The sequence below is a fragment of the Centropristis striata genome, chromosome 1 (genome assembly GCF_030273125.1).
Source record: "Centropristis striata isolate RG_2023a ecotype Rhode Island chromosome 1, C.striata_1.0, whole genome shotgun sequence".
Classification (NCBI taxonomy): Eukaryota; Metazoa; Chordata; class Actinopteri; order Perciformes; family Serranidae; genus Centropristis; species Centropristis striata.
This window is the reverse complement of record NC_081517.1, coordinates 17,123,886-17,137,767: the sequence shown is the minus strand read 5'-3', so window position 1 is coordinate 17,137,767 and position 13,882 is coordinate 17,123,886. Positions and strand designations below refer to the sequence as shown.

General features: G+C 37.3%; 1 protein-coding gene across 4 annotated transcripts in view; it reads left to right on the top strand.

The window, feature by feature from the left end:
* Nucleotides 1-4,807: 4,807 nt before the first annotated feature.
* LOC131971500 (dynein heavy chain domain-containing protein 1) overlaps nt 4,808-13,882 on the top strand; it is a 31,035-nt gene continuing 21,960 nt past the window's right edge. For 2 of the 4 annotated variants that reach the window (XM_059333015.1, XM_059332999.1), the window contains exons 1-12: nt 4,808-4,876; nt 6,236-6,684; nt 7,041-7,226; nt 7,353-7,556; nt 7,644-7,754; nt 7,967-8,123; nt 8,220-8,474; nt 8,709-8,852; nt 9,367-9,478; nt 9,647-9,879; nt 10,000-10,243; nt 10,407-10,564. In XM_059333015.1, coding sequence (XP_059188998.1) covers nt 6,326-6,684; nt 7,041-7,226; nt 7,353-7,556; nt 7,644-7,754; nt 7,967-8,123; nt 8,220-8,474; nt 8,709-8,852; nt 9,367-9,478; nt 9,647-9,879; nt 10,000-10,243; nt 10,407-10,564 — 2,163 coding nt within the window. In that variant the 5' untranslated portion in view covers nt 4,808-4,876; nt 6,236-6,325. Of the gene's footprint in view, nt 4,877-5,041; nt 5,112-6,235; nt 6,685-7,040; nt 7,227-7,352; nt 7,557-7,643; nt 7,755-7,966; nt 8,124-8,219; nt 8,475-8,708; nt 8,853-9,366; nt 9,479-9,646; nt 9,880-9,999; nt 10,244-10,406; nt 10,565-13,882 lie in introns of those variants that run through there. The other 2 variants (XM_059333023.1, XM_059333009.1) reach the window with 2 other exon arrangements.

Genomic DNA, 13,882 nt, shown 5'->3' with positions numbered 1-13,882 from the left:
ATATATATATATTAGTTGGATCAAAACTTGTCATATTAATGGTTTAAATGGGGACATTATTTTGAAGCAAGGGCTTTAGGTTGAAAGCCTGACATAACTAAATGCATGACTTTGTGCAGTATAGTCGGAATAGAGCCCCAACACATGATTATGCACGACAGAGGAGGTGCCAGACATACAAAGGCAAGGTGTTTTTCATATTGAGGAGAGGAGGACATGAAGTGCTTTAGAAGGTGAGTCAATTAAACTGTTGGAAAGATAAATGCATGAAACACTTTTGCAGAAGCAGCAGCAGATCTATCATTGTTACCTGAGCTAATTTTACCTCAGGGCCAAAGCCTGGGTGCTTCAGAAGAGGGGAAATAAAGGGGAGGATTGTTGTGATTGTGTGACACCTGAGGTTTAGGGTTGGACTTTTAGATGTAGATTCACTTTGAAGTTCCCCTGAAATGAGAACTGCAGTGAAGCTTTGAAGGCAACTTGGACATATATGAGTCAATGGCCATATAGCAAACACCTCAGTGTCAATCAGTCATGCATGTTTCTCCTCACTTTTTCTCTTTCCACTCTTAAGTGTGGTGCGTTTGTGTGTTTTTTGTGTGTCTGTGGTCTGGTTTAGTCAAACCTGAGAAAAGTGGACTGACCTCGAACCATCTGCTGTTGTTGTTGTTGTTGTTGTTGTGAAAACATTTTGGTTTGAGAGGACATTCTGCCTGTCTTATAGTTAAAAATGGACATTTCACTCTTTTGTATCACAGGAGACATTTTGCCTTTTTCACTTTTTGATCACTTTGGCTGTGGTAATGCATATTGCATAGAGTTTGGCTTAGGTTTTTGAGTTTTTTGGGGGGAGTTCAACCTCAGCTCCTATAATAAGTCTATAATAAGCCCTTGGGGCAATAATGTCCCCATTAATATGACAAGTTTTGATCCAACTAACATTAAATTCACAGCCATGCATTTAGTTATGTCAGGCTTTCAATCTAAAGCACTTGCTTCAAAACATTTTTCAAGTTTCCTTCAAGTTATTATATATATATATATATATATATTTATATATATATATATATATATATATATATATATATATATATATTTATATATATATATATATATATATTTATATATATATATATATATATATATATATATATATATAATACTGTATATATATATATATATATATATATATATATATATATATATATATATATATATATATATATGTATATATATATACAGTACTGTGCAAAAGTTTTAGGTAGGTGTGAAAAAATGCTGTAGAATAAACAATATTTAATAACCAAATTAATATTGGTGTAACCTCCCTTTGTCTTCAAACCAGCATCAATTTTTCTAGGTATTTTTCACATGCCTTTTGAAACAGTACTATGTATATACATAAAATTATTTCTGTCCTCCAAGTACAGAGCAACTTTTTTAAAGGGATACACACCTACTTATAATAGCAGTAAACAGCTGTCAGTTTTACAGAAATATCTGTCAATAAAAAGTAAACTATTATTAGTTATTGTAATAAAATTATAACAATAATGGAAAAACCCTGAATGCATTTAATAGAGCAAGGAGGTGTTATCCTGTTTCAATTTCAACTTTTTAATTTGTACAGCAGTGAAATATTTCAAAGGAGACATAGCCTTGCATTAAAAAGTGGCATAAATATTTTCAGGGAGAGGTTTTTGTTGACTTATTTGAGATTCTGTTGAGCCTTCACTCAACTATGAAGGATGATACAAAATTTGAAAGCACAAGGCCTCACATTCTGGCTGTGTGAATGATTTTCAGATTCCAATGTTACATACAGAACAAAGCAGCTAATTATTACCATTATAAGCCTGATTTCTTGATTGTCAATTCCTAACCTTTCAGAAAAGACAGGATTTGTGATTATAACAGCCGAAACTAGTGCTTGTTAAGAGATTGTGGCTCTGAATGACTTGTTTTCTCTCCTAAGATATGAAAGTAAAGAAAGAAATCCAAAGCTAGAAAAAAACCCATTATATTCTGAAATTGTACTGAAATGATGTGGTAAAAACAAGATAATAATGGCTATGATTTACACAAACATTAATACTTCAAATGTATGTTACACTAATGCTTCTAATAAAATACTGTTTATTGTGATGGCCTGGTTGCACTCTTGGGAATGAGTGCAAGTAACACAATGTCCTCATAAATATAGAAAAAGCCATTTGTTTACGTGTGTGTGAGAGATGACACAGTGCTTTGTGTCCATAAACCATCTTGGTGACGCACGTTCTCTCTGTTATATTTTGCTTTGTGCATGTGAGTGTGTGTGTGAACCCCATTAATGGCCAATGTGTTCTGTCACAGCATGATGGTGTGTTATATGTGCGTGTGTGTTCACTGTGTGCTTTGTTGCTATGGAAACACTCTCAGTACTGTGTTTTCAGTGCAGAAGTCTGGAGGGACGCAACTGAAGCTGGTGATGTCATTTCCCAACTATGGACAAGCCATGTTTAAACCCATGAAGTGAGTCGCTGGTGGCATATCCAGCACATCTCTCATGTTACAGAGAATTTATTTTAAAAAGCATCCAAGAAAGATGAAACCCTTTCAGTTGCCTTGAAATGAATCCTGGAAATCATGAGGGGAAACTGTGTGTGTGAAGCAAAGAGATGGATTTTTAAGCCTTTAAACAACTAAGAAATTTATTGTTTTTGTAAATAATAGAGCTCATTTTAATAATTTTATGGTGAACAGACATTTCAATACCCCATGTGTGCTTTTCAAAGCAAACAAGCAAATAAAAGACTTTATAAATGTGAGGCAAATTCATGTATTTCGTGCTGTTTGACTTTGCCTCTCCCTGCAGGCAGGAGAGAGATGAAGAAACCAACTACAACCTCTATTACTTCTCAGATTTTGAGAGACACAATGCAGAAATCGCAGCTTTCCACCTGGACAGGTATAATTTCTTTTTTCCCCCTTACAACGCAACAGTGCTAGAGTTTTCACAGTGAGTGAAATTGTAGATGAAACAGCCACATAATGAATGCATGTTATGCAACACTGAGTTTTATTTTAATTCTCTCCTCCCTTTCCTCTCTGGATTTCTCTTTCTGTCTGTTTGCCTCTCTGTCCGTCCCACTCTTCTTTGTCCTCATCTTGTACTTTCTCCCACTCTCCCTGCAGGATTTTGGGTTACAGGAGAATCCCACCAGTGGTAGGGAGACTGGTGGATGTGGTCAAGGAGATCAAAGATGTCACCACTGACCGCAAGCTGGCCAGGACCTTTTTTACCTCCGCTGGTACGTCTAACACAACCCTCCATTATTCATTTACACTACTTAAACTACCCTTGTCAACTGTTTATAATTCTCTTTGAATGTTGTTCCTTTCTTCTAATTCTCTCTGGTCACAACCACCCACAACCTCTTTCATCCCAATTTTTCCTTTGTCATTTTTCCACCTCCCCTCTTCTGTCACTGTCTGTGCACCTCTGGTTCCCCCTAGTGGGTAATGTGTGTTTCTACGGTCAGTGCAGCTACTACTGCTCAACAGAGCATGCTGTATGTGGCCGCCCCAGAGACCTGGAGGCCTCCTTGGCTGTCATGCTGCCTGATCTCTCCCTGGCGGCCCGCAGGACCTGGAGATCCCCCTGGAGACGCTCCTACAGCCGCAGCAAGCTGGCAAAGTTAGTGGGTGTATGGTTTTAAGTCATAGAGGAGGCAGTGTGCAGGATGATCCAACACAAGCCTCAAACTTAAAGCTGTGTTTTTTAGTCAACCTAATTTTAGTATGAACAGGAGGTTATTGTTAAAAATGTTTTTTTGTTTTGGCTACAGCTTTCCCACAAAAAAAATTATGCTAGAGTAAATGATGCCTGTCTGTCCATCATTCAGGTGGGAGACGGAGCAAGATTACTGTTCAACGGTGACAATGAACCCACCATACAATAAAGGGACAAGGCTGGTGGACTTCATTGATCTGGTCATACTGGACTTCTTGATGAGTAAGTTTATATTGTTTATTGTTAGCTGCAGTCCAAAATGCATGTTTTTTCCTTTGTCCATTGCATTAAGTGTGCATGCAGTTAGGAGTCGTAACAATCTGCCTTGAATGTCTATGTATGTCTATGTACATAGAAGATTGGTATATTGCATTTTATAAAGTATGTATGCTATTGGAAAATATTTTTATAGCATACTAAAAGGTATATTTGCTTTATTATTATTGGCATTGGAATGCACCCATTGTATTTTAAAAGGTTGGAGTCAAATTTAAAACTTTATTGTTCATGAAAGTGTAATGCACAGATTTGGCTTCCAACCTTTTCAATGTTTTATTGGTAATAGATTTCTTACAGTGGATGTTTTTGACATGCCATAGCAGGAGAATCACCAGGTGCAGTTAATAACATTGACCATGGCTACATTGAATGTAGTTTTAGCAACTTAAAGGGTGTGCTTTTGGCTAAACGAGTCAAAATGTGTGCTGAACAGGTAAAATTAACATGTTCAGATGTTATTGAATTGAATAGGGGGATCTAAAAACATTAAGGTTAACCTAAAAATAAAAAAAAACCTTAATTATAAAATCAACTAAAGCTATAAATCATGCAGGCAGTCACATAAAGCAATTACTTCACCTCTACAAGGTTGCAGGAAATTAGGGATTTAATATCGAAATTCTTGAAATTATTCAACTGTGTTAAATTGTGTTATTTCTGTAATCTTGGCGACTTTTAGCTTATAAAGAGGCTATGATACTGAAGGTTAAACCGTTTCAAAGCTGTTCAAACACACTTGACCTTGACAAGCTCCTCAGCACAACTGGAGTTTCATTGCGTTGCCGTAGCAACAAGCCGTCGCACAACTTCTCTCACAGCCAGGTAAGAAAGTTTTCTCCTCTATGTTGTTAGCTATTAGGTCGGTTTAAAGTGCATATTTAACTTTAAAAACGCCACTATTTGCTTTCTTATTCCATTGGTACCTGAGCCTCAGGGGTGGAAAGAGCTGGCGAAAAGTGCGACGTCTTTGTTTTAACCTACTAGTTAGTTAACTTTAGCGGTTAAAAAAACGTTAGCTTAACTAGATAACGTTAACCAGCAAAAAGTGCATGCTCATGTAAGGCTTTGCTAGTAACGTTAGCTAAGCTAGTAGCTAGTAGCAGTGGTGCAATGTAACTAAGTACATTTACTCAAGTACTGTACTTAAGTAGAATTTTGAGGTTGTACTTTACTTGAGTATTTGCATTTTATGTTACTTTATACTTCTACTCCACTACATTTAGCTGACAGCTTTATAGCTAGTTACTTTTCAGGTCGATGAATGATGAATTTAAAGTGATTAGACGTTTTTTAAATACACTTTATAACAGTATATTATGTTGGTAAAAGGAGCCCTACCTTGAGAAAATGACTTGCTTACATAAATCAATCAATCAATAATAATAATCCAATAATATATTTGGAATAAATAATATAATATAATCTAAGAGGGGCCATTCTGCATAAGGAGTACATTTGATACTTTATGTTATGTTATGTTATGTTATGTTATGTTATGTTATATGTTATATGTTTGTACTTTTTACTAGAGTAAGGTTTTGAATGCAGGGCTTTTACTTGTATTGGAGTAATTTCACAATGTGGTATTGTACTTTTACTATTTTTTTTCTCACCACATTTTTTGGGTCAAAACGAGTTATATCAGTGCTAAATGTTTATTGGTAAGATTAAATGAAAGGTAACATTTATCTGCACAGTGCTATCATCAATACTTTACCTACAGGCTGCAGCCTTTATTTTGAATCTCAAAAATCAAATAAGTGAAGTGTCATTTTACACTAATATGGTACTATTTTTCAGGATTTTTAGTAAGATATATAGCATAGCCGGAGTATAATAATATCTAAAGCTTATCTAGACAACAAATAATAGTGAACAAAAACTTTTTTGTCTATGCTACTTTTTTTCCAACAGGCTTTATTAAACGAATTATTTCAGATCTTCAGCAGATAGTAGGCAAAACCTAAGATTCTGCTTACCCCTGTGAAATGATGTTTGTTTCTTACAGTGAGGAACATGATCCCCAGAGAGACCATGCTAAATTTTAATATGCATTTCTATCTCTAAACCATGAGTTTTGTTTCTTGAATGTGGGTAGAAAACAACGCAGGAAAGGTACATGATGATACTTTGTTCATTAATGCGATGAGTTTATGTTACCTTTTTGTTTTTATCTTTTAGATATTACAGAGTAAAGTCCTGATGTAGACTGACAAGACAAAGTTTGTGATACTTGAACCTGTTGATGGTATTCATAGAGACATTGGCAGCATGTCTGCTGCCTCTTCAGAGAAAAGATCCTATGATGGAGCTTCTCAGACCTGTGGTAAAGATAATAATAGGCCGACATCAAAGGTAAAGAAAAAGGCCCATTCTCCTGAGGTGACTTTACCACCTCTCCGCACAGATCCACCTTCTTGGTCAGCGGCCTTTGTTGGCAGGCCTCAGTTCAGTCATGCCCCCATGCTCAGAAATGTCCTCTCTGAAAGACCTTTATCAGTGGTGGAACTCCCTCGTCTTATATCCCAAGTAGGATCTGAAAGAGCCATAGGTGACACAAAATGGACAGAAGGACCTCGACTAATGGCTTCAGCATTAGGGACCGACATCCCTATCAGATCAACACAGAGGTACATGGAATAATAATATATATAATATAATTTAGATTTGGATGCAACCATTTGTTCTGGTGCAAGTCTTGTATGAGTGTCATTCCAAATGAAGCTTGTGTGAAATGTTTATGATTATTCATTTATGTGATGCTGATGTTATGTAATAGGGCTAGGTGTGTTTTGGTAGGCCTTTGAATAAATATCTGGGTATACACACATTTGTCAGACATATTTTAATCCCAGTATATTATAGTAACTCTGTGAGATAAAGACTTGAATAATGTAGTTGTCAACATTTACTCCCCAAACTATTTCATTCCTGTAATTAATTTCTCTATTGTTTACACTCAATCTTTATATCTTTATTGTTTCAGTCTTTCAGAGAAAGATGGCTCAATAAAAGTTAAGGATAAAAAGAAAACAACTTTGACAAATGAAAAAGTGACCAAACCAGACTTGCCTCTCACTGGCACAGAGGTAGTTCAAATCTTTGCCAAGAAAAGAGACCTGGGAGAATTGCAGTTTTATTACCTGAAAGAAGTGGATGGAGACTCTTACAGGTACACTGCAATAATGTTATTTCCTCCCTTTTATTTTAGAGTCCCATAGATGTAATTGAATATTAATTTCTCTCTACTGGGAGGTACACAATTAAACTACAAATGCATATGTCCTCTTTGTTTTAGACCCTATGACCTGCAGGTGGTCCATTACAGTGAAGCTGGCCCTGAGCACTACATCTTCTCCCCTAATTCTGTACTACATGTGACAGAAAGGGGTTATGGTGGAGTCGTCAGTTTGCCAGAGTGGTTTAGAGAGTCTCTGTCATGGAAAGCTCTGCAGGAAATTCAGTTTTTCAGAGACTTTAGACTGCGGAAAGCCTTCACCAGGTAAGTAAAGTGCAGTGCTGTACTCTGTCTCTTTTATTTTGTTTCCTTTAATGTAGTGCTCAGTCTGATTGTTGCTTTTTGTGACAGGTGGCACAGAAATGTGCGCAAGATCTTCTTTAATCGCAAGTGTAAGGATCTGCAGGATCTGCTGTTTATAGCTGTACCTCAGTTCAGGAAGGCTCTTTATCTGATCATCGGGTAAGTCACTTTGCTGTGCAAATCATTCCATTTTTAGTGAATATTATGTATTCTATTAGTTATTACTATATTAATTGATTTTGGCATAGTACTTAATGAGCTATTAGACTCATTTTTGATCTCACCTGTAATTGTCAGATGGGACAGATGTTAAATAATTTAAACTGGTTAAATCACCAGATTACTTTGTAATGATAATGTGTCTTTTACAGAATAATTGAAGAACTGAAAGAGACACACATGCTGCCACGGGAGGAGTCTACAACCTACACGTTGCTGGAATTCGAGGATGCACTGATGACCATGAATCAGGAATGTCTGCACATATTGGAGAAGTTATCACAGCATCGTATTGGAATCCTAAATGCGGTACCACATATTTATTTCTGCTGTAAAACAAAAAATAACAAACTCAAACCTGTGTAAAGGCGTCAACAATGCCGTTAATGATCTTTTATCCCCCAGCTGAAAGAGGACTGCTACAAGGCACACCAGGAGCTGCAGCTGCACATGGATTGTGCTAAAAAGCCAAATAAATGCTCCGAACCCATTCACCTCCATCTGGCTCACCAGCAGGAGCTGAAGAAAAAGTTGGCCCAGTCTGAGACCATCTTACAGAAATTGGGCAACTTTGCTGCTCTCGTGAATCAGATGATCGTGCAAAGTCTCATCAAGATCGTCCGACAAGATGTCATTTCTTTTCTTGAAAAAGTTTTGAAGGTGACAGGAGAGCATTCGTTAACTTCACTTATGTCGTGGTTTCTTCTGCACACCGTATTGTCAGATAGAGCACTGTTGCAATGTATGCTTTAACTATAATCAGGAGAAACCAGGAGAGATATGGAAACACAATGAACTATGAAATAATGGAGGAAACATCAGATAAAAGAAATTGACAATGAATTGTATTAACATTTAATTAAATTAATGCTATTGGTTATTTTCATTTTTTAGAGGAAGAAATCTCAGCAATGCTGTCTCTTCCAAACCAAGCTGTGTTTCAGTGCCAGTAGTCAGCTGTCTGTTGACCCACCAGTACATCTGTTCCAAGAAGGCGTGAGTGAAGCACTTCTGACTGTTGGTGACTCTATAATTCAGGTAATTTGCACATTTACACAGTTACAGCTACGTCTACAGTATGTTTTTTAGTTGAGGGTGTTGGATGGTTTTAATGTTACAGAATGTTACATATTTCTTACCATTGCTAATGGTAAAAATGAATCAGAACAGAATAATCTTTTTAAATATTTAAATTAAATATTTTTTTCTTCTTCTTCAATATATATATATATATATATATATATATATATATATATATATATATATATGTATGTTGAATGACTGGAATACTTAATACATTCAAATGTGAATGACATAAAATAGTATGAATATCTCCTAAAAGCTAATTTGTTCTGTGTATTAGCATGAATTGTATTAGATGTAAAGAACATTTTTAAGGAAAATAAATCCAACAACTATGTAGGAATAATACTTACATTCTATTATATATGCTATGTTTATTTCATCTGTTCATTCAAGCAGTGTTGCAATTTTGAACAGCGTTTTTGATTATATATGTCACCAGCCTTGTAACACCTTTTTTCTCTGGTAGATGTGTGACAGGTGTGGATTATTCCTGGAGACCGGCAACAATGTCTTTACCTCTGATTTCGCTAAGGATTTAACCACTGACTTCAGTTGTACTGAACATCTGACTATTATAGGTACATCCATTTGCACTGAAGTTGTCTTCAGATTTCAATGTGCTGATTTAAGTTTGTTTGATCCAAGCCTGAAGTATTCATATGAAAATGTGCTTGAACCATGCCCAAAGTTGCCATAAGCAGTTCGAAGGCAGATCATTTTTAGTGTTGATGTGTTTCAATTCTCAGGGAAGAATGAGAAAATTGATGGAATGGCCAGCTGCAGTACGTTTTGCTGCTGGCAAATGCTCAGGGAATTGTCAGCTCGCTGGCTGGAGCTGTCTAAAAACACTTCGCTAATGGTGCAAGGCAACAGGCTGCATGGCTGCTATTATCCCCTCCCAAAAGGACAGCTGGAGTGGCAGATCAGCATCAATGACGTTACAAAAGAAGTTGAGAAAGAGCAGACCAAGATTATGCAGGCAAGACTATCACTTCAAATCAAATACTAGCTCGTTAATGCATTAATGCAGCTATAGTCCTGTTAAAGTATTTCCAAACCTACTCATGTTTTTTAGTAATCTTAGCTGTTTTCTGGACAGGAAGCTGAACTAGAAATCCAGCAGTTGTGCAAGAGCTACTCATGGTTAGTGGACATCCATTTGTTCATTTGCCAATGGAGCCGAGCCTCTTTAGAATCCATTAAGGGTCAGCCTGCCTTACTGTACGAGGAACACATAAAGAAGCTACGTCACTGGGCTGAAAAAATCTGCACGGTTCCCTCAACAATCTCTACATTCAACCAACTGTTCATCATCCATTGCACCTGCATAAAGGAAGATCTAGGTATGTCTTTTCTAAACAATATAAATATACTCTTGACTTGCAAATACAGATACAACAATAGCTAATTAATGTTCCTTGGATTTGTAAAATAGCACACTGTTTGATCAGTTAATGGATGTCTTTATGCTGAATGCTCAAATACTCTTTGCCTTTGTTTTTCAAGGGCACAGGCTGAGGTTCATGGAGGAGGAATTCCTAGAGCAGCTAGCTGAGCAGATAAAGCTGCACTCTGAAAACCTCATATCAGAGCTAGAGAGGGCTTCTACTGAACTCAAGACCAAACCTGGAGACTTACAAGATCTCTCGAAATACGCTGTAATGGTAAAGAACTCTTTAAACTTAACATACATGCATGATATATAAAAGCATAAAGAGAAATGGATTACCGGTTATGCAAAGAGATAAAATAGCACAAAGAGTAAGAAAAAGATCTCATAAAAAGACAATACCCTAGTTTTCCCAGTTTAGCCTTGACAAGGCTGGTTGATGGAAGATTTAGATCCTGTGAGACTCTGCTTTTGGTCACACATTCACTTTAATTTAATTATTCATCCCAAGGGCTCTGTCTTTTAAGAGGGCTCTGAATTTAGATTCCATTATCCAGGAATGAGCAGGTGATGCATAGTGCATTATGGTCTTATTTGAAGGAACACTAGTGCTTACTTGTACTAAAGTACTTTAGTGAAGGTTTGCAATGATGAGTTATAAAAACTTTCAAAATGCAGTTTCAGTCCGGGGGAGAGTTTATGGTTTGGTTGTATTTCACCTTACTCTGACAGTGATGTTCTACACTTGAATGTTCCTCTTAGCCCTCAGATATTTATCTCAATATGTCAACATTTAATGTGTATTCCACAACAACGGGTGCGGATGACTTCCGATGGCAAGACGTGAGGACGCCAGCTCATGCCACGCGCTGTTCCTTTTAAATGAATTAATCTGAAATTAAGGACCCTTCATCCGAATTTATTCTACCTGGGTTGAATACTTGCTGGGTATCGTGGACACTAATTTATGCCGTCTAAACCAACTTTGCGCAGCACGGGCGGCAGTATAATGGATCCTGAATTTCTCGGCAAAATGATTAGAGAAATCGTCCGTGAGGAGATTTCAGCTGCGCTTGACAATAAGCTTAAACCTATCCACGAGGAACTAGAAAAATTTGAGGTAATTATCAAGTCATGCAAGTCAAAGGTGGAAGACCTGGAAGCGGCCGCAAAGTTATGGAAGAACGAATGTCCGCTGTGGAGAAACAATACAATGACCTGCGACATGTGAATGAACAATTGAAAGAGAAGGTAGACGCACTTGAAAATCAAAGCAGGAAATTTAATTTACGCATACTGGGGCTACCGCAAGGGATCGAGGAAGGTAAACCCACCAGCTTTGTTAACAAACTTTTCTATGAACTGTTTGGTGAAGACGCCCTGGGGTCGCCTCCCCTGGTCAGCATGGCGCACCGCACAGGTGCCACAGGTAAAGACGGGAGCCGCTGTATGGTAACGCGGCTGCACAGTTTCGAGGTGAGGCGCACCATTCAACGTCTGATCGGAGAGAAAGGAGGCAAGCTGTACTTCGGGGGACAAAGAATCAGCATTTATCCTGATACAACCGTTGAGTTGCGGAAACAACAGGCTGAATTTAAAGAGGTGAAAGCACTCCTGCGTAAAGCCGACCTGAGATGCGGCATTGTTCATCCTGCTAAGCTGCTGATCACTTTCAACAACAAAACTTTTTCCTTCACTCGTGTAACGGAGGCCATGGATTTCTATGAGAAGCAAGTGAAACCGACCCTCACAAATTCCAGCTCCACCGCTGATTCAACACCTTCAGGCTGACAGACTGTCTATAAAGAAGACGAACAGATTATTTCACGACATTCATAATTGAATGTGGAGTTGTGGCTGGTGACCAGGTTGAAGGGAATCCAGATTTAGATAAGGAACTGCGGGAAGGGGCATGCTCGCTTTTGTCACAGCCCTGCTAGTGTTGTGGGGTAAGAGGAGTCAACAAGATGGGGTAAATAATGATTTTGATAACATAAATTCCAAGTATTTCAGGAATTCTTCCTATTTTTGTTTAGGGGTGGGAAGGGGGGTGGAACCCTGGAAAAGGGCTGTGGGGTTAATGAGAGGACTCTGGCTTAAGGGAGGGGAGGGAGGGGGAGGTGGGGAATTTGCTGGTATTGGGGTGAGTTGTATCCTGAGCATTTGCATATCATGTTTTAGTAGATTACTTACTGTCATTATTCTTTCTTTCTTTTTTTCTTTTTTTTACTAAAGCAGTTCAATGATGTCAGGCTTATCTGTTTTATCATGGAATGTACAAGGCATTAACGAAGCGAAGAAACGTGGTAGTTGTTTACAGATATTAAAGAAAAAAAAGGTAGACATTGCGTTGCTACAAGAAACCCATTTGATGCAGCAGGATATTACTAAAATGAATAACACTATATTTAAAGTAGTATCATATTCATCAGCAAACAATAAAACTAAGGGAGTTATGATATTATTTCGTTCTAATCTTCAAATTGATATTGTAGAAAAAGGCAGTGACCAAGAGGGAAGGATTACTTATGTTGCAACTACTATTGAAAGGGAAAAGTTGCCTTTCTTTCAGTATATGCTCCTAATGTGTACGATAAATTTTTTTATTTATCTTTACATCAAATTCTCCATAAAATTAATCAATTTAAAATTTTTCTAGGGGGTGACTATAATACAGTTATTGATCCTTTAATGGACAAAACAACTAAGACTAATGTTTCCCCAAATACTTTGGCGTTACGTAATTTAATTTCAGATTATGGTCTTTTGGATATATGGAGAACCCACCATCCCATTATAAGAGAGTATACCTTCTATTCGGGCAGACATGGTTCCTTTTCAAGAATAGATTACATCCTTGTTTCCTCTCAATTGGTACATCGAGTTCATAAAGCAGAAATAATACATATGTCTCTGTCTGATCATCATGCCAATTTGTGTATTTTTCTGTTAACTGCATCTCCTAGCCGTGCAACACGCTGTCGGTTTAATACCAGTCTTCTGCGGAAGCCCGACTTTACTAGTCAGTTTAGAGAAGGGTTAAAGGAATTTTTATCCATTAATAAAGGCTCGGTCTCTGATGCTAGAATTCTGTGGGATGCCACAAAAGGGTTTATACGGAACAATTCAATTGCATTTGCCTCTGGACAAAATAGGAAGCAATTGAAAGAAATAAATTATTTGGAACATCAACTTTCTTCCTTAACTCATCAACAACAAAATAATTTCTCTATTGAAAGAGAGAAAGAGTTATCCATAATTAAATTAAAATTAAACTCTCTCCTCAGCCAGAGGTCCGAATTTTTAATACATAGAGTTAGACAATCCCATTATCAGGAGGGCAGCAAACCAAGCTTTCTACTGGCTAGCAAACTTTGCAATAATGAACGCCTGTCTGTTATACCATCAATACAATCTGAAGATGGCACAATTTTGCATGACCCTCAATTGATAAATCAGCAATTCAGAAATTTTTATCAAGAGCTGTACCAAAGTGAAATAGATGAAATGGAGGACTCAGCTGAACTTATGAACTCTTTTTTTGAGGGTCTGTGTCTACCTCAGCTTACAAAAGAGGAGAGTAAGTCCTTAG